This window comes from Carassius auratus, chromosome 34 (assembly GCF_003368295.1).
Source record: "Carassius auratus strain Wakin chromosome 34, ASM336829v1, whole genome shotgun sequence".
NCBI classification, from domain to species: domain Eukaryota; kingdom Metazoa; phylum Chordata; class Actinopteri; order Cypriniformes; family Cyprinidae; genus Carassius; species Carassius auratus.
Window position 1 is genome coordinate 27,152,530 of NC_039276.1, and position 26,257 is coordinate 27,178,786.

The 26,257-nt window shown below is 40.8% G+C and overlaps 2 protein-coding genes and 1 long non-coding RNA gene across 6 annotated transcripts; 1 reads left to right on the forward strand and 2 right to left on the reverse strand.

The window, feature by feature from the left end:
- The first annotated feature begins 92 nt into the window (after window positions 1-92).
- LOC113053793 (uncharacterized) lies at window positions 93-3,671 on the forward strand. 2 transcript variants are annotated; one of them, XM_026219052.1, is made up of 8 exons: window positions 93-386; window positions 495-839; window positions 934-1,051; window positions 1,130-1,221; window positions 1,340-1,454; window positions 2,155-2,427; window positions 2,592-2,768; window positions 3,384-3,671. In XM_026219052.1, the coding sequence occupies exons 2-8, from the start codon at window positions 630-632 to the stop codon at window positions 3,587-3,589; spliced, it is 1,191 nt and encodes a 396-aa protein (XP_026074837.1). In that variant the 5' UTR covers window positions 93-386; window positions 495-629; the 3' UTR covers window positions 3,590-3,671. The 2 variants fall into 2 exon arrangements, with proteins under 2 accessions (XP_026074837.1, XP_026074838.1); XM_026219053.1 differs by having other exon boundaries at window positions 2,158-2,427.
- A 2,426-nt stretch (window positions 3,672-6,097) lies between these two features.
- Window positions 6,098-14,028, reverse strand: LOC113053672 (uncharacterized). 3 transcript variants are annotated; one of them, XR_003277274.1, is made up of 3 exons: window positions 13,760-14,028; window positions 13,616-13,654; window positions 6,219-6,306 (listed from the first exon to the last, which is right to left on the reverse strand). XR_003277274.1 is itself a non-coding variant. In XM_026218856.1 (2 exons), exons 1-2 carry the CDS (start codon window positions 11,361-11,363, stop codon window positions 6,216-6,218), a joined length of 3,477 nt encoding a protein of 1,158 aa, XP_026074641.1. In that variant the 5' UTR covers window positions 11,364-11,548; the 3' UTR covers window positions 6,098-6,215. The 3 variants fall into 3 exon arrangements, 1 of the variants encoding a protein (XP_026074641.1); XM_026218856.1 differs by lacking the exons at window positions 13,616-13,654; window positions 13,760-14,028 and adding an exon at window positions 7,978-11,548 and having other exon boundaries at window positions 6,098-6,306; XR_003277273.1 differs by lacking the exons at window positions 13,616-13,654; window positions 13,760-14,028 and adding an exon at window positions 12,680-13,058 and having other exon boundaries at window positions 6,180-6,306.
- A 157-nt stretch (window positions 14,029-14,185) lies between these two features.
- Window positions 14,186-14,813, reverse strand: LOC113053794 (uncharacterized). Its single transcript, XR_003277318.1, has 2 exons — window positions 14,568-14,813; window positions 14,186-14,493 (listed from the first exon to the last, which is right to left on the reverse strand). It is a non-coding gene; the product is annotated as an uncharacterized LOC113053794 (long non-coding RNA).
- Window positions 14,814-26,257: the final 11,444 nt, after the last annotated feature.

Sequence of the window (26,257 nt, forward strand, 5' to 3'; positions counted from 1 at the left end):
TAAGTAATCTTACATTATAAGTTATAGAGTTGTCGAAAATACTGACTTATAAAAATTATAAAAAATTATAAAAATGTGACTGATGCTTTTAGCGCTGATCATTTAAAGCCATTCTCAGACATATCCAATGAGTGTGTGAACACAATGGCCAATCAGAGGTGTTTATGAATCCGCTCAACAGCGCTCAAAGCATTACGTTTTTTAAATTTCAGACTGGTACTGAAGTTGGTACTTATGACAACTCTAATAAGTTATCATAAACTGTATTGTACCTTTGTTGTTGTTTTTGTTGTTGTTGTTTTTTTTAGATCTGAGGAACAGGCCATCTAGCCAAAGATGAAGATGTTACAAGATTTGTGGACCACATTCACAGCACAACCAAACATGTAAAAAGTGTATATGATGATAAATAAAACTACAATACTACAGTAACCTCTTACTGAAGAGTTTGTTTAGAAGGGTCTTGTTTTCATTGACCATTATCCATGTTGTAGGTCAGTGGGAGAGGTGTTTGTGGAGGGGAGTGGTCAGCAGCCAGAGAGACCTCACAAAGATCTGCCAGCAAGGTAGACGAAGAGGGATTGGAGGTTACGGTTTGTCGGCACGGAGTGCTTCTCTGTGCTTTAAATATGTACAGGGGTGAAATTTTTGCCTATCCCCTGTACCTTCAAGAAAAGTTGGCCAGTAGGCAAGTCACTTTTTTTTGTATGGATGTGACCTGCAAATATTGGCCCTACCTGCAAAGAGTTACAAAAAGCTGCCCAGAGCTCCAGCACCTCCTTAACATGAGGCCATTCCTTTCGGTATTTCATGCCAAAGCCCATGATTTTAAATGTGAGGTAAGAAAATGTTGCTATGTGACAGAACCACATTATCTTAAACCAAACATCTGCAAACATCTTGTTCTTTGTTTATTTATGTTTTCTTACTCAGGTGAAATGGAGTGGGTCGTATAAGGATTGGGCTGGACTAACACTAGGGGAGGAGGTGGAACAGTGCAATGCCTTCCTCTCTAGGATTGCAGTGACAACAAAACATATGTCAAAAGCAGGTAAGATGACCACATAGTGCTCTAGTTACATAATCACATAATAACATATTTTATGCATCATATCTTTTGTGTTTGCAGGACGCACAGACATGCTGACTCTCATGGCCATGCGCTGGAATCAGCAAAAGTTCCGAAATATGGCAGTTTCACTGACTCGCCGATATCAGAAGGTAATGACAACTGTAGAATTTGTTTTACATGGTCAGTATTGTGTGTTTGCAGTGTGTGAAGCTGTGCATTGAACATTTGGTTCTTGTTTCTTGGTTCTGTGATTGCTTGTCATTGTAGACCAGAAAAGCTCTGCAAAGCCAGTTACAAAACCTAGAGTCCTTGAAAGCCCAATTGGCAGTGACAGAGAGCCAACCGGAAGACTGGGTCAGTGATGTAAAGGAGTGGGCAGATGGTGAGGAAATGATTACTCTTAAACTTCAAGTTCAGAATACTTAAAACATTTAGTTAAACTAATTTTTCAAGTTCAGAATCACAGACACCCCATCACTCCCACAGTTATCAGCCTTACCCCACTCGTCATAGTGTTAATTACAAACAGCTAATTTACATAAACATCACATTCAGATCTTGTTTCAATGTTTGATGGCAAATAACACATGCTAATATAACTATCAAAGAGACTGTCATTATATGTATATAATCAAACAACATACAGTACATGTGGTTTCAAAAGTTTAGCAGCCCATCCTCAACCAAAACACATGCTCTACTCTTCACCACAGTAGTAACCCTACAAAACTAACTTAACAGAACCTCCTGTAAATCCCAGCATAAATCAATATTAAAGAATAGCCTATGATAATCTGCAAAAAAACACAAAATAACACTTAATTTCAACATTTATTTATACTGTCTAACACAACGAATGCAGGAAATTAGAAATGTGCTGCAATTAAACTGCTTACTACAATTAAATTTTGAGTTCGAAAAACTTTTTTTTTTCTATTAAATACAAAGAACTACCATTATTATTTGAGTGAAATGAACTCATTTCATTTAATCAATTACACTGTTTGGTTTTACAGTGCACAAATACTTGTAATTGTTACTTTTATTTTAATTTAAACTGCAAACTACCTATTTCTTCTCAGCAGCAAGAGTAACAACCACAAATGATGCTGATGGCTTGGCCAGCAGAATTGAGGTCCTAGTAGCGAGTATCAAGAGACGTTCCCATCGGCTCTACAAAGATATCAATGGGAACAAAGGTCGTGCCAGAATCCGCCTCAAGATCAGGGAGGAGAAGGGCATCCTGACATCTGATGTGGAGAAATACAACAGAATGGTTCCAAGCACAGAAAGTCTTTGCATGGAAACCATTCTGTCTGGTGAGACAGCTTGGCCATGGCAGCTACCACACAGTGGTGTGTACACTAGTTTGTTGACTGCTTCTGACAAATCTGATACATACATTATGACACATTACCCACAATGCTTCAAATGTCATTCTGTGACTTTTTTTCTGTGATTCTTTAAAGGTTGATGTTTGATACATATGAATTAAGTCTTTCTCATAAATGCATTCCAGACTCTGTCGATCTAAGGACAAAAAGAAGAGCGTTTGACATCATCATGTCAGTAAGAAGACTTGAGGAGGAGCTGAAGATTCTTGTGGCAGAGATGGACCACCACTGGAAATCTCTTTCAACTAGTGCTGATACCCTCAGAGAGCTGTCCCACATGTTTGCCAGTGAGACAATGAGAAGTATGTATTGTATTTGTACAAAAAATGGCATAAACATTTAGGGTTGCTATGACCATAGATTTCCAACTGTCAGAATATTTTTATTATACAGTTAGTAAGAGTGATCTGTTAACTAAAATCTACTAAAGTGCATATTCCCATAACTACATATAGGACATGTCCTCTCTAATCATTAAAGTAAGTAGCCTAGTAATAAAAAAAAAAACAATATTATTGAACGATAAGTGGCTTTTAGCTCTATAAGTCATTACACTTGGCCTAATTCTCTACTCCACTCCAACTGGTAGCTGAAAGTAGAGAATGATGCTTTCTTGTCCTTGATGCCCTCGCAATGCTCAAACTTTGAATTTCCTTCATGACATTTACTATCTGGTGAAAATGAGGACCAGCCGTTTAATCCATAATAGCTGTCCGTGACTGTCTGATTATTACCAAGACCTATGGCTATGTTTGGTTGTGTTGTTTGCAGGAAAAACAATTATTTGTCCAACTATGGTCATTCTGACTGACTAACAATTCGTTGACTGTTTGAGGGCAGCCCTAATAAATATACACAACAATGATGTATGTTTATAAAGTTTCTAAAGCATGCTTAATGTTAGTTCCTCTTTTAAGATTCACCATGTGGCTTAAGTGAAGAGGGTTTGAAAGGTCTGCAGAGCATCATCCTGAGAAAGCAACATAAAGTCAGAGAAATGAAGGTGCAAGCAAGAGACTGTTACCTGCAAGTTTTGTCTGGAGAAGGCAACATCAACTTTTTGTACAGTGCTTCAGCTGATGAGTATGACAGTGACTGTGAAATGTCTGATGACGTACTGTAATCCACAAGACTGAGACACCTTTCATCGTTCTGGACAATGACCTTAACTCTGTATATAAAGAATGTAATAAAATCTGCTTTTCATCACCTTTATAAATAGAACCAAAAGTGTTGCCTCTTCTGTCACATACATAGAAATGTGTGCATGCATGCCTCTAGAACCAGTATGTGGTGGAAATTAAGTACATTAATTGAAGTATTTTATGGTACTTAGAGATTTGAGGTAAGAGTTTCTTCTCATCCAAACTTTACTTATACTCCACTGCAATTCAGAGAGAGAAAAAATGCAATTGACAGCACATGGAGAGCTTTTAAATGACATTTTGTTGCAAAAGAAACTTCTCAACAGTACAATTAGTTGATTAGCAGAAAATGAATTGCCAAATAATTTTCACGCAAAAACATTTAATGGTTCCAGCATGTATTTTTTTTTTATTTGAGGTTTGAACTGTTCACAGCTTTTATCAATGCATCTTTTTGGGGTTTTGTGTAATTGTGTCTGCATTTCTCATTTTCATACTTGCTCACAAACCAAACTCTTCATTTGTTGAGAAATAAATAGCAGATTAATTTGTTATGAAAATAATCATTAGTGTACGTTGTGTACAAAATAATGATTAATAATCTTGCATGAGTAATAATAATCTAAGGTCATATGATTCACAGGGGGAATGAAATATTAGAACACAGCTTGTGGCTGTGGAAGTGTAGAGTGTATTTCAAATATAACAACTGAAACATTTTTAGAGACATAGAAGAAGCTAATTATGAGGAAGAAAAGCATTATGATAAGGAGGAATCATTATTTCCCAGTTTAATATTACATCTGCTTATGTGTCATCTAGTAAAAGTATTGGAGTCAACTGATTTGATTTTGTGGTGCTCAAAACATTTCACCACTTGTGTAGCTTCATCAGCTGTGACCTGATAAACAGCATGATGATAGCACTTTTGAAGTCTCTTTTTATTTCTATTGAATCCAATTTGTCTTTATACTATTTTATAAAGTATCTTTATTCTATTTTGTAGTCTACAATAAAATTATTTACATGGTGTATTGTATAGTACATTTTGTTAATTGTTTTGGAAATGCACTATATCATCTTATGAGTTTGTTAAATTTCATGATTTTGTAAAAAAATAAAATAAAACCACTGTAATTACTTACCATGCTTCTTTTACATAAACATGTTTAGTCATATTAATGGCATTTGAGACAATAATGAACTATTGTTGTGTTTTATACCCTGATTATTTTTATTGTGCACCATTCTGTGCCTATGTTACTGTATTCAGAGTCTCACAATATCAGCAAAACATAACACGAGCATGATGTAAATATAGAAAATGGGGAAAGAAAACAATATTCAGATATAAATGTGAATCAACAGTTTGTTGTTCATGATGAAGAGAGCATATCTGTGTAATTTTTACTGTCTTACCTCCCCCAGGGACCCGGTAGCGCCTCCTTGAAGAGCCAAAAAATGCACATTTCAAATGGCTGTAACTCAAAATCTGGTAAGCATATCGAAGAGAAAATTGGTAGAACAACTATTTATGCTATGTTTTGCTCACAGTACAATACCAAATTTCATTCTGACTCTCAAATATGTCATAGAGGTTTATACACTGAACATATTTTGATGCCCCTTTGCTCATTAAAGATTGTATTTATTTAATTTAATTACTAAATGTTTTTAAACTGCATTACCCATACGCCTCTGTAATTCTATCAATGGAAAGGAAAACAATGGCGCAGTAAATTGTAGTTCATTGAAATTACACTAGGGTTAGGTTTAGGATCTCTGTAAAAGGGTAATTTCTTTTAACATAGCAATACCTCATTGATAAATGACAGTATGACTTACGTAATAAAGATAACAAAACATAGTTTGCAACATTAATCGCTTTTTATTTTGGCCTTAAAGTTACTCCAATCACAGCGTGTCCTGTTAGAGCTGTGTCACGTCATACTTGTCCATATATGGTAATTACAGTACAGCTACGGCCGGAAGTGATGCAGCGTTATTTCAGGGTAAATAACGGTGAAATAAACTTGTTACTTATCAAATTGTGTTTTATTAACACCAACCCCTACCCCAACCCTAAACTTACCATTACAATACTGCAAATACAGTTATTAAATTAATTAAATAAATATTAAATGACGCAATATTGATGTGCGCATGTCCAGTTGCCATCTGGAAACATGTTATTTTCTTCCCTTTAAAGAAGCGCCCCCCCCCCCCCCCAAAAAAAATAAAATAACTAGACTAAATGCAAGAAACTTATAATAAATTGGCAATTACAATTATGACTATAAATAATAAAGTAATTCATATCTATTATTGTAATCAAACACTTCAAATATGACTACAAAACTTGAGTGACAATTTAGTAGCTTTTGGAGTATTATTTGGTATTTATGAGCTTATGCTCACGGACAAGAAACTTAAGATCTCGCAAGAAGACAACTGTAAAAAGACAACTGTAAGAGACTAAACACTAAAAGAGACTGGGTACTGTGCAAAAACTTTACTGAAGAACAAACAGCAGGAAAAAACACTCAAAAATAAACTGCATTGAAGGGTGCTTGATGAGTCCAGGTGTCTATGGTGACCATGTTGTCATGCTGAAAGCTGGTTGGGATGTGGGGACTTTGGCACAATGTGTTGGAATTCACTCGCAGGCTCCCATGTGTCATCCCAGGTTTTGCCACTGTAAAACATCATAAGTGCACATAATGTTATTAGAACACAGAGCAAAAATCAAGATCACTGTCAGGTTTATGATTAATGTCTGGCATATTTTCATTTTACACAGTTTTATACTTCTATAACATTACATCTCTTTTTTCTCAAGTACAAGGTCTGGCAGCTTTATTTACTAGTGTTACTAGTTACGTTTAATATTACAATTTTCCATACAGTTCTTGTACACTGAAAGCAATGTACTTAAAAATTTAGTGATTTCAAATTGTTTCTGATAAACTGAGGGATTAAGTTATATTAGTGGGTTGAGGAAAATCTCCTATTTGTTAGGAGAAAAAACACTCTTGGATTAGTTGAAAAGTGGCTACTTCTGACGTGCAGAGGCAGAATAAGTTTACAAATTTCAACATGTTATCATATTGTGTTCCAAGCAGATTTGGCAGTTCTACCATCTCTGGATAAGGGTAGTGATTTGTTTTTGTGAATTGTGGGGACATTTTATAGGCGTAATGTTTTTACACTGTACAAACTGTATATTCTACATTAGCAAACTGTATATTCTGCCTCTATAGCCAGGGGCACACTTAACAACTAGCCGAAACATTCTGAGTTCAACACACAGAGACAGTTTTCTTTGAATAAAGCACATTTAACAAGTAATTTAAATGCGACTGTAAACACTGACTAAACGCAACTGGCTATGAGTTGACACACTTGGGCATGATCAGTCGTAAGTATTAAATTACAGTCATAACAAGCCTTGCAATCCTTAAGTGTGTGCCTGGCTTAAACCTACCCATCACAGGAAACTGTCAGCATTTTTTAATAAAAAAAAAAAAAAACACTGTTTAGTGTGTCCTCATAAACCATGTTTATATTGTAATACCCATGTCATTACACACATTTGTGTCCTTGTATACAACCATGTATACAAGAGCGTACACACAAACACACTTTACATACTATAACTCTTTTTTTATGTGAATGGCACCTGTACCAATCCCTTTATTTGTTTTTTCTGTCTGTTCCTCAGGATTGCAGATCTAGCTCTTCCCAATGCCTCTAGCTCATCGCTATTTAAATCAGAGTACTGACCGTCGACCTCACACCAGTTTTTCTACAGGCTACCTCAGAGGATTATTTACTGCCAAGTTCTGGGAGCTTATGACAAAAAAATCTAAGTTACTTTTTCACATTTATTGACTGACAGCTCTCCTGTCCTAATGTTGAGAGAAATAAAGTGCTAAAGAGGTAATGTGTGCGCTGTGTTAACATGATGGTTGTTGTAGCTCTCAGTCCTGCAGAGTTTAGCTCCAACCCTCATAAAAACTCACCTGCCTGTAGCTTTCTAGCAACCTTTCAGACCTTGATGATCTTGTTCAGGTGTGTTTGATTAGGGTTGGAGCTGAACTCCGCAGGACTGTGGATATCCAGGACCAGGGTTTGCCACCCCTGATCTAGACTAAATGTGAACATTTACTCACATTTACGCCCCTTCACTGTACAGGAATGGATATGCATTTCCTTCTGCCTGAGGCTTATTAATTTCATGTTTGGTGTGAAAGGGCCTTAAACATTTGACAAAATATATATTTTTTGTTGTTATTAAAAACAAACAAACAAACATGCCCAGGTGAAAAAAGTAAGGCAAATAAAAAGTAATGTAAAAGTAACTAACCCATTGAGCTTTGCCGTTGTTAGGACGTATGTGAGCGGGTTATTATCTGTTCTCACTGTGAACTTAGCCCCATAAAGATAATCATGAAACTTGTCCACGATTGCCCATTTCAATGCAAGAAATTCCAATTGATGAATAGGATATCGCTGCTCAGGGACACTGAGTTTGCGGCTTGCAAAAGCAACAGGCCTCAGACCATCAGGATATTCTTGATTGAGAACAGCGCCTAAACCATTCAGACTTGCATCTACATGGAGTACATATGGTTTTGATGGGTCAGCAAATGCTAGCACTGGGGCATGAGTGAGGCAGTGAATGATGTTATGAAATGCCTTGGTGCACTCTTCGTCCCAGCGCTCCCCAAAAGGCTCTCCCTCTTTGAAATAATGCTTCTTCTCTTGAGCAGCCTTGCGCCTGTTTTTAGGAGGATAGCCCTTTGTGAGCTCAGTGAGTGGTCGAACTATGGCCGAGTAGTTCTTAACAAACCTTCGGTAGTATCCGCAGAATCCGAGAAACGATCTTAAAGATCTCAGATCTGTAGGCAACTTCCAGTTCTTGACAGCACTCACTTTCTCAGGATCGGTGGCTATTCCTAGTGCAGAAACTATATGCCCAACATACCTTACTTGTGGCTGACAAAACTGGCACTTGTCAAGTGATATCTTCAGACCACACTCTTCAAGTCTGTCAAGCACTTTCAGTAGTCTGTCTTCATGCTCCTCTAAGGTTCGTCCGAATACAATGATGTCATCTAAATAGACAATCACCTGGAGCAGATGCATATCACCCACAGCTCTCTCCATCAACCGTTGAAAGGTTGCTGGGGCTCCAGTTATGCCTTGGGGCATCTGTTGAAATTCATAGAACCCCAGGGGACATATGAAAGCTGTTTTTTCCCTGTCTTCTTCAGCCATAGGTATCTGATAGTACCCACTCCGAAGGTCTAGCACAGAAAACCAACGACTGCCGGACAGGCAATCCAAGGCATCGTCAATCCGCGGAGTGGTGTACTGGTCAGGGATTGTTCTGTTGTTCAAGGTGCGATAATCAATGCACATGCGAACACTTCCGTTCTTCTTTCGGACAATTACTATTGGTGACGCATAAGGACTTCTGGATTCTTTGATGATGCCTGCTGCCAGCAGATCTTTTAGATGGCGGCGTATGTCATCTATATCCGCTGGGGCTATGCGTCTGGATCTTTCTCTAAATGGTCTGGGGTCACTGAGTCTTATGTGGTGCTCCACACCCCTGGCGAGACCCACATCCCACTCATCAAGAGAGAATGCATTACCTCTTTGGGACAGTTTCTGACGCAGTCTTTTTCTCCAAACCTCTGGAATCGGAGATTCACCAAAATCAAACAATGTCTCATCAAGGACCTTGGAGGTAGATTTAGGTCTCTGAGCCATCATAACTGTGTCAGAAGGATACACATGAGCAAGAACAGTTCCAGGCAACATAGTGACTTCTCTCAATGTCTCATTTCTCAGCAGTACTTCGAAACTGTTGACATTTAGCTCAGATGATGTTAGCACCACCGGCTGAATGAGCACTCCAGCAGGTAGGGTCACAGAAAGAGGTGTTTCAACCATGACTATGTCTTTTTCTAAGGGCTCCTTGCATCCAACTTTGCAGACGACATATCGTTCACCTCTGGCAGGGACAGATAGAGGACCCGGACCCATCCATTTTACTTCCCCCTTCGGCTCTTCCACATCCACCTCTTGGCTTTGGGAGAGTTTCACTGGTTTTGTCTGTGGCAAAATCCTGAAAGCGTGAGCCTGTGAGTCTGGAATGTCAGCATCTTTGCAAAGAGCAGCTAAACGATGGAATAAGTTGGCATTCGTCCCAATGATGACAGGAACATGGTCTGGGCCACTTGACTCGGGACAAACTAATGCTAACACAGAGATAGACTCACTCACTCCTGTAAGTGTGGCTGGAAACTCCACATCTACTACTATGTAGCCTTGATATGGGTAGCTGGAGGAGCTCAAACCCCATATTGAAAGACCAGTGATGGGGTGGATGGGAACATTGGGCAAGTATTTCTTTTGCCACTTGTCAAATATTATTGTGACTTGAGATCCACTGTCCAATAAGGCATTACATGAATGGCCATTGATCTTAACACAAATAGTGGAGGCGGGACCTACCAAACCACTAGGAAGGTTACTTTGAGCAGGTTTACGAACATGGCTCTTCTTGCAGTGTGCATCTCTGCTCACAGTCGGATGTGGAATCGACTCACTCTTCCCACCCTTGGCTCTCTTTAGTGCACGGAGCAGCTTTCTGATCACTTCCGGGGGGTTTTCTGATTCTTGACACTGGCTGGCAATGTGCCCATCGCCACCACATCGGTAACAAAAGAAATCATCACGGCTGACTGAGGGCCTGTTTCTCTCATAAGAGCTCACAGCTTGCCGCTGAAATGTCGTTCTTTTCGGGGTTGCACTGCCCTCTACTTTCATTACAGACAGCTGTTTTTGCAGTTGCTGGACTTGAGTCTTCAAGCTCTGTACTTCAGGGTCTATTCCTGCTTCAGCACTCTCAGAAGTCATCTTTTCTTTCTGTTTTGGGGCTTCAGGTGATTCTGGTGCCTTGCGTGACTCTTCCAGCTTGGCACGCAGCTCCTTGACCTCAGCTTTCAATGCTTGAATCTCAGTGGGTTTTGGTGGTGGCTGCGCTTTTGGGATCACCGGTTTCACTGTTGCATCAAGCTTACACCGTGCGGCTTCATTTTCCTCCTCCTCCCGAATCTCGTTCAGAAGTTTCAAGAAAGTAGGCGGGGACTCTTTTCTCTCTCTCAGCCGTAACTTCAGCAACATCAAGTCGGACTCAACAGCACCACGAAGAAGTTGCTCAATTCTCACCCGGTCAACTTGTGCAGGTTGTAGTCCACCTCTCTGAACTACTTTGGTCAATGACTTCTCCATTCGACGGAGAAACTCAGACAGTGCTTCACCGGAGTTCTGGCGAAGAAGTCTGAACGCAAAATACAAATCTTCACCGGATTCTGAAGTCCCAAAAACACTTTCAAGGGCAACAAGGTACTCAGATGCACTAGCATCACCATTAGACAATCTAACTGCCTTGATAATCTCAAGGGCAGGACCCTTTAAGCTTTCCACAATGCGCTTACGCTTCTCTTTTTCAGCGCAATCACTTTCTGCTATCATCAACTTAGCTTGCTCTATCCAATTCTCCATAGTTTCCTCTCCCGCCGGGGTAGGCACCACCCCTGAGAAAACACGCAGTCGCTTGTAAGCAGTGGAATCACTAGAATGCTTAGTTGTCTTTTCCAGGAGCTCACCAACTGCACGAATCACTGCTTCAGGAGAACTAGTGGGAAAAGGGGAAAACAAAGCTTGAACATCAGTCATGGATTTGCCTTCATCTTGTAGAAGTTTTCTGAGCTTTGCTGAAAAATCATCAGGACCTGACTCTTTGTCTCTGACAACCACAATCTTCCATGGAGGATCTCCATCCCTAGGTAATACCTCAGTAGGGACTCGAGAAGGATCAATCTTTTCACGACATTCACACAGCACCAGCAAACTTGTTTTAGACGGACCTTCTTTCGAAGAACGTACACATACTCTGCCAAATATTTTCACAGTTTCAATTGTGCTCTCAATAAAGGCTATGGCAGCATTAGCAGGAACATCCAACAACAGTAATGCATGATCGGGCTGAACCAATGCATCGTTACACCAATCCAGCAGCTCTTGTTGCAAAGCAGAACTGTTTCCTAATTCCATTTTTTTTTATCCAGATCAAAGAGAGCAATGTAAGTTCAAATTAGCACTCTCTGGAGCATCAGCAACGTTAACAGGAAGGAAGTTACAGCAAAGGATCCCAGCGGTGCCTCCAATTTGTGTAGCGCCCCCTAGGCCTATCTCCTGGTACTAAAGGGCGTTCCTGGGTTCTTAACTTAATCCCAGTAAAATGTATGTAATATATAGAATCTTTGCTGAAAACCTGTTTAACTGTCTGTTTGTGTAACTTTACATGTGCTTTGAATAACTAATACACTTTTAAACCACAACCCTGTGTACTTACTTTTGTGTAAATGACTTAAACTATATTCACATGAAATATTATTTACATTTTAAATCCATTACCTAATGATATCTTTCACTAAAAAAAAAATACTCAGGACTCAGTTATTAAAATATTAAATAAAAATAGGGTTTACTGAATAAATAAAATATTAAATTCACCAAAAGAATGAATTCTCACAATAAACAAAAAATAAAATAACAAATAATACACAATATGTATAAATGAAGAAAAGTATTCAACAAATACTCACTTATTGAATAAAATTAAATCACCTCAAACCTCAAGTTTGAATTATCCTCAAAATGTAAAAGAAATCAAAATGTTACTCGTACTTCAATAACCTCAAAATGTAGTAAGAGCTTAGAAACTTGTAGGCTACATTAGCCTCACTTTAGCTAACATTTAACAGTAAGCTAAAATACAGTACATAACACATTAACATGAAACATTCACGCAGGCCCACGCTCACACACACTACACGTGATTCACCCACCCCAGTCCTAGCCGGCAAAAGAGCTAAAATATAACAATTAACCGTTGCAGGCCTGGAGCGTTGCTTGTGTTCGGCGTGGCCAATAAACAAAATGACCCCTTCACTCCCTTTGGAGCAAGGAAAAAAACAAATTTAAGATACCTTAATCCCAAATGAAGTTCGTCCGTCGAATAACCGCACCGTCACAGGCAGGCAAGTCTCTCACACGCGATGTCCATGGACTGGAAATCACTCACACGGCAGACTTCCTCTCGGCGGCGAAATGTTAGCTTTGGCAAAACTTCAATAACTACAAAATGTTCGGTTTTCAAGTTCACAATTCAGTCCGACTGTGTGCACAAACACAGCCAAAGTCCAACTGGAAACTATACAACGTTTGTCACGTTCTATTTTAATGTCCAAACACTAAAACACGGAGCGATTTCTCGAAGCAACTTCTGCTCCGCTATATCGTCTCTCTTCCTCCTTTTTTTTCCGGTTGTTCACCTTTCACCTCACGTCATTCCATGCATACCAAACGTCATATATTATTATTAATTTTTTTACTACCAAAAATCAAAATATTACCTGTTACATTACACATTTCACTTTACCAATGAAATTCTTTAAACAAAACCCTTAAAATAAATTTAAACACATACTTAAAACAAACAATTGTATAACAAAAATACAACTCCCATAATCCCTTTCACTTACCCTAAATGAATAGAATGGAAATGAACTACAATAAATTTGTTTCTTGAGCTTACTTCTAAATTCAATTTTTTTATATCTTTAAGATAATTTCTTTAGTTCTAATGTATAATTATGAACCTTAATTAATCTAAATTATTTAGCACTTAGATAACTGAAATTTTTTAGCACTGGGCTACAGTAACTAAGTAACGCAATGAGTTACTTTTTTAGAGAGTAATGCAATATGGCAATGCATTACTTTCCACAACACTGGATTCACTGACATGAACTTCCATGCTGCTTGCAAGACAGCAGTTAATTTGGCAACATTGTATTGGGTCATGGAATGGACTAATCCATTGCATTGAAATGGAATTAACTAGGAAATAAAACATAACTTACCACACAGTGCAACCAGTGAACTTTCAATTCAGCTTTCCCCTACACAAACACAAACAAACACAAGTAATAATTACTTTAACTGTTTAAGCAATCACTGGATATTACCTTTGAAAGGCCAGCACATGGCCTAATAAGACATTTTACCTCATTTATTCGTTCCCCAGTTATTTTATCAAAAAGGAAAACCTTCTGCCTACTACATTTTTGACAACCTGAAATAATGAAAAGACAAGTTTTTTAAGCCACGAATGCCATCATGCTTTGTAGCTGAATCACACAAGCCCATATTTATAAATGCACATGTGAGGAGATATGCAGTCTTTTCCATTCGTGTCAAAGTGAATTTGTTCCTGTTTTTGTCAATCAAGCAAAATGTACAGGATTGGTTTCCCAACGCCCTTGGACATTGGCCACTAACACAGAGCTAAATAACTATGTAAATAACAAAATACTGTGAACGGGCTATCAATGTCCTGGTTAGCTGAATGAATCCAATTTAGATGAAGTCAGCTTTGACTAGGAGCAATTTTATTAATAGTGTGGAGTAAGTTGTACCATGCAAAAAGTTACCTGTTCTTTACCAGTGGCACCTCCTGACTCAAAGGCTTGGAAATGGAAGAGGCAGATGGATATGGAGGAGAGACAGGGGTGGTAGAGTTTGACGTGGTAAAGGTGTTTAACCTTCTTTTCCTCTGCCACAGTGGAGGTGGAAGAGGGGAAGAAAGTGAGGGAAGAACAGTTGTAGAAGTAGCAGAGGAAGGAGGACAGAGAGAGGTTGGAGTGAGCGAGCAAGACACAGGAACAAGATTGAGAACAAATACAGTTTCAGACTGCTTGGTGAGGCTCTCCAGCTGCTCCGCGGCGACGCTCTCCGGCTGCTAAAATACAAATTTAATATGTACATAGTAACAAAGAAATATACATGTATTCTAAACAAAAACATTACTCTTACCTTTTGTTAAGATAAACTCATAAGCCCTCCACATCTTCTCCAAAAACACTTTGGTGACAGGAGTGGGGTGCAGATGCGTGATAATATCTGCCACCCACTTATTTGAAGCCCTTTTGTCCTGTTTCCCAATAAATAAAATTGGCTTGTATCCAACAGCCTCAAGTTTCTGCACCTGAAATGAACAAAAGCAGTTATTAAACTGCATTAGTTATTACACACATTGATTAGTTACAGTACACCCACTGATCTATTAGAAACATCAGTACTGTTAAATAAATTTCATTTAATGAAAAACAATGCAAGAAAATGAGCCATAACCTGTTTCATTAAGATTATTTTAGAAGACACATTACTCTTGAACTGTATACAATCGATCATCAATATAAGGTAAGGCCAGAGGTACTGGTAGTTTCTGCCATTGCCATCATGACTTACTTAATACTTGACACAGAATACAATTTTGTAACTCTTTAACAAAATGTATAAGTAAAGATGGATTCTTCCATGTATGAAATAAGATGTATGTAAATATGTTTGTAAAGGCCAGATCATATTAGTATGATATTTAGTATGTCAAAAACATGGCCTTTCGGTTTCACTTCACAATAATGTATGAAATATGAACTTTTTAACTTACTGCAATACGGGCAGAATCAATTATACGCCCAGCATTTCTGCTTTTAAGGACAGATTTCCCCCACTGGCTATCCAGTGATGCCACTTTTTCTTTTATTTTGTTTTTGGTGGACAGGCTTCCAAAGCAGACATGACAAGTTTTCCTGCTTGCCTGACTGGTAGTCTGGCAAGAAGGGCAGGGCCTGAATTTGGGCCTTGTCATGACTAGTCAAGAAATATACACAAAAACAAACAACAGATGGACAAACTGTTACGATAAAGAGGATTTTTAGGAACTATTAAAAGAACTGGAAGGATGGACAAATAAAACAAATAAAGATGAAAATAGAGATAAAGATATAGAGAGAGCTAAAAAGAGAGTGACAAGTAAACTACAGCACAGACAGGTAAACAGGACAGACGTGGCTCTTAAAAGTGCCTTTATTGTGTGTGAGTGAGTGAGTGAGTGTGTTTGTCTGTATGTGTGGTCGGGGTTTGGAATAAAGAGCAGGCAAATTTGAAAGACCTGATGAGAGAGAAAAAAAATATATTAATAATTGAACACCTTACACCAGAGGTGTCAAACTCAGTTCCTGAAGGGGCTCAGCCCTGCTCCAGGAAACATACCTTTAACTTTCAAATAAACCTTAAGGACTTGATTAGCTGAGTAAGGTGCATTTAATTAGGGTTGGAACTAAACTCTACAGGGCTGCGACCCTCCGGGAACTGAGTTTGACACCTGTGCCTTACACTTTACACCAGTATTCTTCATTAATGTTACCAGATTTAACAGTTTTTCCACCCATTTGGTTGATTTTGGGTTGCACCATGTGTGAATAAATGGGCTTGGGAAGGTGGAATTTTGTTATTTTAATACAAAAGAAAGAAATAGAAAAATTGCAATGTTCAACATAGCCTCCTATATAACCTCTGAAAGAACATTTAAATTATTTATTTTATAGTGAGAAATTGTGCTGAGACACAATACTGTTGTTGTTATGAATTTTTGTTTCTACTGTTTATTATAGATAATATTTAGGCATTTATTATCAAATTATCCGTGGATTTTAAACAATTACTGGCCTGACCATTTATAATGTTAGCTAAAATGGCTTAATAGTTTGAGCTATATAAAATAGGTAACTGGAAACACATCAGTACTGAAAATCTTGTATTCCCCATGATTGCACCTTCATGATTATATGCGAAAAAAAATTAACTTTGAATTTAATTAGCTAACTTTGCTAGCCTACTGCACATGTGGTGCAGCAAGTAATTTAAATATATATATTTTTTTTTCTATCATTAACCGTCTTAATAAATTGCTGCCTTACACGTCTAAAAGTTCTAAACACAACTTGTTCTGATTCTACAGTTTTATTGTGTAAATTTAAGAATAGTCTCGATCTCTATTAATTAATTTCTACTTACCGAGTGGAAAGAGAAAAACGCAATGAACCTTGGGATCACGATCGCGCCATACAATGACGTCAGAGTTATTAATTTAGAGGATATTTAATAAATAAATAAATAAACAAGACATTGATTAATCGAACACAAGCATATATGCATTTATTTATCAATACCAGACTCCTATAAAAATAAAAATAAACATTATCCAGCATTCATCACCTATAATTAGTCACTTACCCTGTGACCTGGCAGAAAACGCTTAAACTGCTTACTGCACGCACTGCGGAGCATTGTTAAAGTCATCTCTGAATAGTGTTTTACCTGCAGTTGAGCGTTGTTTTGGTAAACTCACATCTGGATGCTGTTCTACCTGCAGTAGAGCGTTGTTAAACTCACCTCTGAATAGTGGGGGACACCATTTGACCAGCCTCGGCATAGATCATTTATTGTAGCCTATTCCTATCTATTCGTATTTATTGTAGTCTCGATCCATCCACAGAAAATATCTTTTTTTTTTTTCTTTTTTTTTCATCCACAGCAAACAAAGGGCTGCGCGTGCTTACCCAAAGCGTCAAATTTCGGCGCCTCAGGCTTGGGTTCAGGGTTCCATAGAAGTCAATTGGACTGCCCTGCTCCTTGAAAAATAAAGCCAAAGGGATACCCAGTGCGTTAAAACGTAACGCCAAGGGGTCCTGACCAAGCGTCCATATGTGACGAGTTGGGAGTGAGAACGTGTTGGATGCGCCGACTTACCGTAATGGGAAGATGTGACGTAGCAGAAACGAGTGAGAGTGAGATGGTGAATGAGGAAGCGGGAGAAACAAATCGTGGATGGGAGAAAGTTATTTCTAGGAAAAAACAAAAGAGAAGAAGATCTAATAGTGATAATAGTTTAAATGCTAAATCTCTGAAGTCAGGTGAGGATAACACTGGAGGAAATGTAAGACAACAGGAAGAAATTAAGGTAAAACTTCAGTTTGATTCGCCATGTTCTTTGAATCCATTGAAGCTATCAAAAGCGTTATACAACGCTGTAGGAACTGTGTGTGACGGCTCGTAAGAGAGGAGGAAGCAATTGCAGGTAATTAGAATGGTAGTTTATTGATGGTAGAAAATACAGCGAAACTGAAGGATGAAGGCACAGTCCAGGATGTGGGCAATGGTGACGGAAGGTCTACAGTGGCGTGAGAAGTGCTGGATGGTGAAGTCGGTGGTGACGGTGTGGACGGTCAATGGATGAAACCAGGAAGTGACCGGAACACTCACACGAAGACGACAACACGAACACAATCCAGAACACTAACACGGGAGACGGTAATCCAACAGGGAGACTGCAACATGAGTGAGGATCTGACAACAGACAGAGAGCGAGGTGAGTATATGTAGCTGAGGGGTGATGAGGATCAGCTGGAGCGAGACAATCAACACCCAGGTGACCACAATCAACTAAACGAGCACATGGAGACCACGTAAGTACAAAAACAACCACAAAACATGACACGGAGGAAACACTGGATTTCCTACCGTGACAGTACCCTCTCCCCTAGGACGTCACCTGACGTTCCCAGCCTGCTTTACCTGTAGATTGTAATCATCTATAAGGTGGTGATCCAATATGTCCCGAGCAGGAACCCAGCTTCTCTCCTCCAGACCGTAACCCTCCCAATCCACCAAGTACTGAAATCCGCGTCCCCTCCGTCTAGAGTCCAGAATACGATTAACCGAATAGGTGGTTTCCCCATTAACGAGACGAGGCGGGGGGGGAACCGGGGCAGGCGGATTAAGACGGGAAGAAATCACCGATTTAATTTTGGACACATGGAACACGGGATGAATCCTCCTGTACGCCGGAGGAAGGCTAAGATGCACGGTTACCGGATTAATAATTTTGGTAATAGAAAACGGGCCAATAAATTTGGGAGCAAGTTTGTTAGAAACGGAACGCATAGGAATATTCTGGGTAGAAAACCACACTCTTTGACCGACGACGTAACGGGGAGGCTTCGACCGGTGGCGATCGGCCTTAGCCTTGGTGCGCGACCTAGCCTGGAGCAGAGCTCTGCGAGCTCTGGTCCAGGTGCGGTGACACCTCTGGACTAGTGCGTGTGCGGAGGGGACCGAAACCTCGGATTCCGTACTGACAAAATTAGGTGGTTGGTACCCTAAACTACACTTAAATGGAGACATGCCCGTAGATGACACTGGCAAAGAATTGTGTGCGTACTCCACAATTGAGAGTTGCTGACACCAGGACGAAGGATTATTGGAAGCCAAACATCGCAAAACCCTTTCGACATCCTGATTGGCTCGCTCGGTTTGACCATTGCTCTGGGGATGGAACCCGGACGAAAGACTAACAGTCGCTCCTAACAATTTACAGAATTCTCGCCAAAATCTGGACACAAATTGGGGACCCCTGTCAGAAACCACGTCTGTTGGAAGGCCATGTATACGGAAGACGTGGTCAATGACAGCTACCGCTGTTTCCTTGGCTGATGGCAATTTGGGCAAGGGAATGAAATGAGTCGTCTTCGAGAACCGGTCCACTACGGTTAAAATCACCGTATTGCCCTTAGAGGGCGGGAGGGCGGTAATGAAATCTAGCGAGATGTGGGACCAGGGTCTCGAAGGGACAGACAGCGGTAAGAGTAACCCCTCTGGAGGTCGATTGGAAGTCTTCCCAATAGCGCAAACCGAACAAGCCAAGACGAAGTCGTGGACGTCACGAGCCATACCAGGCCACCAAAATCTTTGCATGACTAGAAACCTAGTTCTACTAACCCCTGGGTGACAAGCAACACTGGAACAATGACCCCACTGGAGAACGTCTGACCGTAACCCCTCCGGCACAAACAATCGGTTCGGTGGGCAACGAGCCGGGGACGTTACCCCTTCTAAGGCAGTCAAAACCTTCGATTCGACCTCCCATCTGAGCGCGGAGATAATGATGGTCCCCGGTAAAATGGGCTCGGGAGTAGCAGTACGATCGGAATGCTCAAAAAGACGGGATAAAGCATCGGGTTTGATGTTTTTGGAACCCGGCCGGTAAGAAAGTGTAAAATCGAAACGACCGAAAAATAATGCCCACCGAGCCTGCCTGGAGTTAAGTCTTTTGGCGGTTCTAATGTATTCGAGATTCTTATGGTCCGTCCATACAATGAAGGGTACACCTGACCCTTCAAGCCAGTGACGCCATTCTTCCAGTGCAAGTTTGACTGCCAACAACTCTCGATTACCAATGTCATAATTAACCTCCGCAGGGGATAAACGGTGAGAATAATACGCGCAAGGATGAACCTTTTCGTCTGAGGATGCGCGCTGGGACAACACTGCTCCTACCCCCACCTCTGACGCGTCGACCTCCACTATGAATTGACGTGAGCGATCAGGGGTGACGAGAATGGGAGCCGAAACAAAGCAGCTCTTCAGTTTGGTAAACGCAGCCTCGGCTGCGTCTGACCACCTGAACGTCAATCTAGGGGAGGTCAAAGCGGTCAGAGGCGCGGCTAGTTGGCTGAAATTGCGAATGAAACGCCGGTAAAAATTGGCGAACCCCAGAAATCTCTGCAGGGCCTTGCGAGACTCTGGGGATGGCCAATCTGCCACAGCCTTAACCTTATCAGGGTCCATGCGAACACCCTCAGTCGAAATGATGTGTCCTAGAAAAGAAACAGACTGTGCATGAAAAACGCATTTTTCCGCCTTGACAAACAACCCATTCTCTAGCAACCGCAGAAGCACTCGTCGTACGTGTTGCACGTGTTCCTGGAGAGACGAAGAAAAAATCAATATGTCATCCAGGTAAACATATATAAATAGATCGACCATGTCTCGTAACACGTCATTAACGAGTGCTTGAAAGACTGTCGGCGAGTTGGTTAGCCCGAAGGGCATGACGCAATACTCAAAATGGCCTCTAGGGGTGTTAAAAGCAGTCTTCCACTCATCCCCCTCCCTGATGCGGACCAAATGATAAGCATTACGTAAGTCCAATTTAGTGAAAACAGACGCTCCCTGCAACCTCTCAAAAGCTGAAGACATAAGCGGTAAAGGATAGGTATTCTTTACCGTTATGTTGTTCAACCCTCGGTAGTCAATGCAAGGTCGCAAGGATCCGTCCTTCTTTCCCACAAAAAAGAACCCCGCCCCCGCTGGAGAAGAGGAAGGGCGGATGAACCCCGTTGCTAGAGAACTGGATATATATTTCTCCATGGCCGCCGTCTCTGGAATAGACAAGGAATATAACTTGCCCTTAGGCGGAGAAGTACCTGGCAATAACTCTATCGCACAGTCATAGGGACGATGAGGAGGAAGAGAATCAGCCCGAGACTTACTGAACACCTCCCTCAGGTCGTGGTACTCCGCGGGCACGTTAGCCAAATCCACTGCCTCCCCCTGAAACACAGACTCAGAAACATTAACACCAGCAGACAAAAGACAAGACAAATGACATTCCTCGCTCCAGCTAACCACAGATCCGAGAAGCCAATCGATCCTTGGGTTGTGTTTCTGGAGCCAGGTGTGACCGAGAACAATGGGGGATAGAGGTGAGTCCGTGATGAAGAATGACATCTCTTCCGTATGGTTGCCAGCTGTGATGAGCGAAACCAGTAGAGTGGTCTGTGTGATGATCGGCAGTTTGTGTCCGTTGAGTGCAAAAGGTGCAATGGGGTGTTTGAGGGAGGTGAGAGGACTGTTGAGCTTCCTGGCGAATTTGCAGTCCATGAAACTGCCCTCAGCCCCAGAATCCACCAAAGCGTGAAGATTAAGTGCGTGGGTAGACCACCGTAGACTCACCGGAAGGAGTGTCGATGTAGATGAGGTCTTCTTGGCAGAGATCCCACCCGATAGTAGCCTCGGTTTTACTATCGGGCTTGGTCTTTTACCGGACAGCGCTGGATGTGATGTTCTTGGCTGCCACAGTATAAACACAGTCCCAGGGATCTCCGCCTGATCCTCTCCTCCCGGGAGAGCCGAGCTCGCCCCACCTGCATGGGTTCAGAATCTCCAGGTGGGCTGACCGCAACTTCTGAGCGCTGACGCTGAGCCTCCGGTCTGGTCGCGAGAACAACTCTCCCCCTCCGTCTGTCGGCTTGGTCGAGTCGGTTGTCTATCCTGATGGTGAAGTCAATAAGACCATTGAGCGAAGTGGGGAGTTCAGCGGCGCAAATCTCCTGTTGGATGCGGTCAGCCAACCCATGCAGGAAGTGATCCCACTGCGCCTCTTCGTTCCACTTACACTCCGCCGCCAGGGTGCGGAACTCGATGGCATAGTCGGATACGGACCTCTCTTCCTGGCGTAGATCCGTGAGAAGTCTAGCCGCCTCCCTCCCGGCGAAGGAGCGGTCGAAGACTCGTCTCATCTCCACCGAAAGGGTGTGGAACGATGCACAGCAGCTGTCCTGGTTCTCCCACACCGCCGTTCCCCAGAGGGCAGCCCTCCCCGTCAGTAGGGACAAGACGAAAGCCACCTTCATCTCCTCGGTGGTGAACGTGCGGGGCTGTAAGGCGAAGTGTAGAGAACAATGTGACAGAAATGATCGACAAATATATTTATATATTCCGCATATTTCTCAGGAATGGGGAGGCGTGGTTCGGGCTGGGAAATCCCTCCGGAGACGATCGGCGGTGTGGGTGGCGTGGGAGGCGCAGCGGGTGGCGGTTGTTGTTGCTGTTGAGCCTGTAGAGCTTCGTCACCATTGCTTGGAAGGCTCGACCCATCTCATCTATCGCCTTGTCTTGGCGCTCCATACGATCAACGACTCTCTGCAGAATGTCCTCTAGATGAGATGGGGAGCGATTGCCTGCTGCTTCCATGATGGTCAGATCCTACTGTGACGGCTCGTAAGAGAGGAGGAAGCAATTGCAGGTAATTAGAATGGTAGTTTATTGATGGTAGAAAATACAGCGAAACTGAAGGATGAAGGCACAGTCCAGGATGTGGGCAATGGTGACGGAAGGTCTACAGTGGCGTGAGAAGTGCTGGATGGTGAAGTCGGTGGTGACGGTGTGGACGGTCAATGGATGAAACCAGGAAGTGACCGGAACACTCACACGAAGACGACAACACGAACACAATCCAGAACACTAACACGGGAGACGGTAATCCAACAGGGAGACTGCAACATGAGTGAGGATCTGACAACAGACAGAGAGCGAGGTGAGTATATGTAGCTGAGGGGTGATGAGGATCAGCTGGAGCGAGACAATCAACACCCAGGTGACCACAATCAACTAAACGAGCACATGGAGACAACGTAAGTACAAAAACAACCACAAAACATGACACGGAGGAAACACTGGATTTCCTACCGTGACACTGTGTCAGTTAAGCCATTAAGAGACAGAAGTTTAATCATTACGTGTTGATAACAGACAAAAGGACCTTTTGATTAAAATGACAATCTTGGAGGGGAGGAAGATCAAGTGTGGATTATGGGAGAAGAAAAGAATAGTGCAGGGAGTGATCACAGGGGTCCCAACTGAGTTGACTAATGATGAGATTATGAGTAATGTGACTGGAGCTAAGGTAGAAAGAGTGAAGAGGTTAATGTATAACAAAAACGGGATTAAAAAGGAGAGTTTATCCGTACTGTTATCCATGAGAGAGGAGACGTTACCGACAAGAGTTAGGGTAGGATATATGAGCTACCAAGTACGTGAGTACATCCCACCCCCACTCAGATGCTTTAAATTTCAAAAATATCAGCATATAGCAGCAGTATGTAGAGGAAAAGCCAGGTGTGGCAAGTGTGGAGGGGAGGACCATGAGTATGGTAAATGTAAGCAAGGTGTTAAAGTTAAATGCTGTAATTGTGGAGGAGAGCACAGTGCTGCTTAAAAAGGGTGTGAGATGCACAAACACGCAGTAGAGGTTCAGAGAATTAAAGTAGAGGAAAAGGTAACATATGCCGAAGCAATTAAACAAGTTAAAGGAAAAAAAGAAGCAGAGTTAACAGCAGGAGTTGGTCCCGGAATATCTGGACAGAATCAGCAATGGTACTCTCAGGAAATTAAACAGACCGGAAAAGAGGTTAAGTCAAAATATAACGCAGTGGACAATGTAAAGTTTATAGCCTTCATAGCAGAAGTTATCAATTGCTCTGCTCAAACAACGAGCAAAACTGAGAAAATCTAAATCATAATAAAAGCAGCGCAGAAATACATTGGTGTGGGGGAAATAACTATAGATAGCATCAATGATTTACTACTAGCAGAAGTTGGACGAGAGGAGTCACAAACATTATGACTCTTTCCATTCTTCAGTGGAATGCTAGAAGCTTAATTGCTAATGGTCAGGAGCTAAAGAATTTTATTGAGGAATTAGAAGTCAAACCCGATATTATTTGTATACAGGAGATATGGTTAAAACCAACACTAGATTTCATTATATATGGATATACAGTAGTGCCCAAAGACAGGGACACTACAGGAGGTGGAGTGGCTACATTTATTCAACAGGGGATAAATTATAGAAATATTGAATTGAATGTGCTGGTAGATGTAGAAGTTGTCCTGGTGGATATATGGATAGGTAGAACTAAGACTAAAATCATCAACTTTTATAATCCTTGTAAAAAAATCGTGAGAGAATTGCTAGATGGCATGTATGAGGGCGAAAATGGAAAGGTAATATTATGTGGAGATTTTAATGCTCACAACACTCTGTGGGGAGGAACAAAAGTGGATGAAAATGGAAGTACTATTGAGGAATTTATGGATGACAATAAATGAATATGTTTAAATGATGGAAGATGTACTAGATTTGATGCATATCATGGGACAGAATCTGCGTTAGATCTTACGATAGTATCTGATCAGATAGCAGGGGTTAGTCAGTGGGAGGTTAAGGAAAGCTTTCTTGGCAGCGATCATTATGTTATCTGGTTAAGTGTTGGGAATCAAAAATTGTGTCTAGAAGATAACTGGTTTTCAAGATGGAAAATGAGAGAGGCAAATTGGGGGTTTTATAGTTATAAAGTGAATGGTAAGATGATGGAGATAATATCAGATAGGAGTTGTGATGTTGATGAATTAAACTCCAAAATAACAAATGTATTGTGTGAGGCAGCGGAGGAGGTTATTGGTAAATCTTCTGGAATGAGGAAAAGGAAAATGGTACCTTGGTGGTCAGATGAATGCAAGGAAGCAGTAAAATTCAGAAATAAAGCCTTCAGAAATGTAAAGTCAAACCATTCATATACAAATTTAATAGAATTTAAAAGAGCACAGGCAAAGGTTAAACAAGTTGTAAGAGAGGCAAAAAGGAAATATTGGCGTGAATTTTGTGGTAAGATTGGGGCAGAAGTTAAAGTGGGTGATGTTTGGAGCATGATAAGGAAAATGGGAGGAATGAGAAGGGAATTCTCTATACCTGTGATTAAAAATAATGAGGTTGAGGCAGTGACTAATCAGGAGAAAGCTGAGATGCTTGCTAAAGGGTTTGTCAAGGTTCATAGCTCAAAAAACTTAACAGATGGAGAAGTATCATGGAGGGTTAAAGTAATGGAGGAAAATAAAGGATTACTAGGGAAAAAGGTAGATAGTGAGAGCGTACTTGATAAGGAGTTTACTTTATTTGAGCTTAAGAGAGCATTAAATGGGGTCAAGAATACTTCACCAGGGAAGGATGGTATATGCTACAAAATGATTAAGGAGATAGATGATGTAGCCAAATGTGTAATTCTAAAACTTTATAACAAGATCTGGGAGCAAGGTAAATTACCTTTGTGTTGGAAACACTCTGTAGTGGTTCCTATTGGGAAACCAGGAAAGAACAGAACTGAAGTTAAAAGCTATAGACCAATTGCATTGACGTCGAATTTATGTAAACTAATGGAAAGAATGGTGGTTAGGAGGTTAATGTATGAGGTTGAAAAGAAAGATCTACTCTCTAAACATCAGAGCGGGTTCCGCAGTGGTCGAACAACAATGGACCCTGTAGTTTGTTTGGAGAATCTGATAAGGAAAGCACAAAATAATAAAGAAGTAGTTCTGGCTACTTTGTTTGATATAGAAAAAGCATATGATATGCTATGGAAGGAGGGATTATTGATCAAGCTGAATAGGATGAACATAGGTGGGAAGATGTTCAATTGGATTAGGGACTTTTTAAAAGACAGAACAATTGAAGTCAGAGTTGGGGTTAATGTTTCCAAGACATATTCTATAGAAAATGGGACACCTCAGGGCAGTGTGTGCAGTCCAGTGTTTTTCAACCTAATGATTAATGACATATTTGAGTCAATAGAAGATATGAGAATAAACAGAGCATTATATGCTGATGATGGATCTTTGTGGGTAAGAGGGCGTAATATAGAAAACATTACAGCTAAGATGCAACTAGCTATTAACAAGGTTGAAAAATGGGGATTTGAATGGGGTTTTCATTTATCAGTGGAAAAGACACAAGTTATCTGTTTTTCAAAGAAAAGAAATAACCCTACTGTAAAACTAAAGGTATATGGACAACACTTAAAGCAAGTTAATACTATTAGGTACCTGGGAGTGTGGCTTGATGTAAAATTAACGTTTAAGGAACATATCCAAAAAATGTTGGAAAAATGCAAAAAGGGAAATAATGTATTGAAATGTTTAACAGGGTACAAATGGGGAGCTTCAGGAACATCCCTTAAAAGAATTTATATTGCTTTGATTAGATC

Coding starts and splice junctions, on each gene's coding strand:
- LOC113053793 (XM_026219052.1), top strand. CDS start 630: ATGTACAGGGGTGAAATTTTTGCCTATCCCCTGTACCTTCAAGAAAAG. Junction 1,455..2,154: donor TGTAAAGGAGTGGGCAGATG/GTGAGGAAATGA, acceptor ATTTCTTCTCAG/CAGCAAGAGTAACAACCACA. Junction 2,769..3,383: donor TGCCAGTGAGACAATGAGAA/GTATGTATTGTA, acceptor TCCTCTTTTAAG/ATTCACCATGTGGCTTAAGT.
- LOC113053672 (XM_026218856.1), bottom strand. CDS start 11,363: ATGACTGATGTTCAAGCTTTGTTTTCCCCTTTTCCCACTAGTTCTCCT. Junction 6,307..7,977: donor ACAACGGCAAAGCTCAATGG/GTTAGTTACTTT, acceptor GATGTTTTACAG/TGGCAAAACCTGGGATGACA.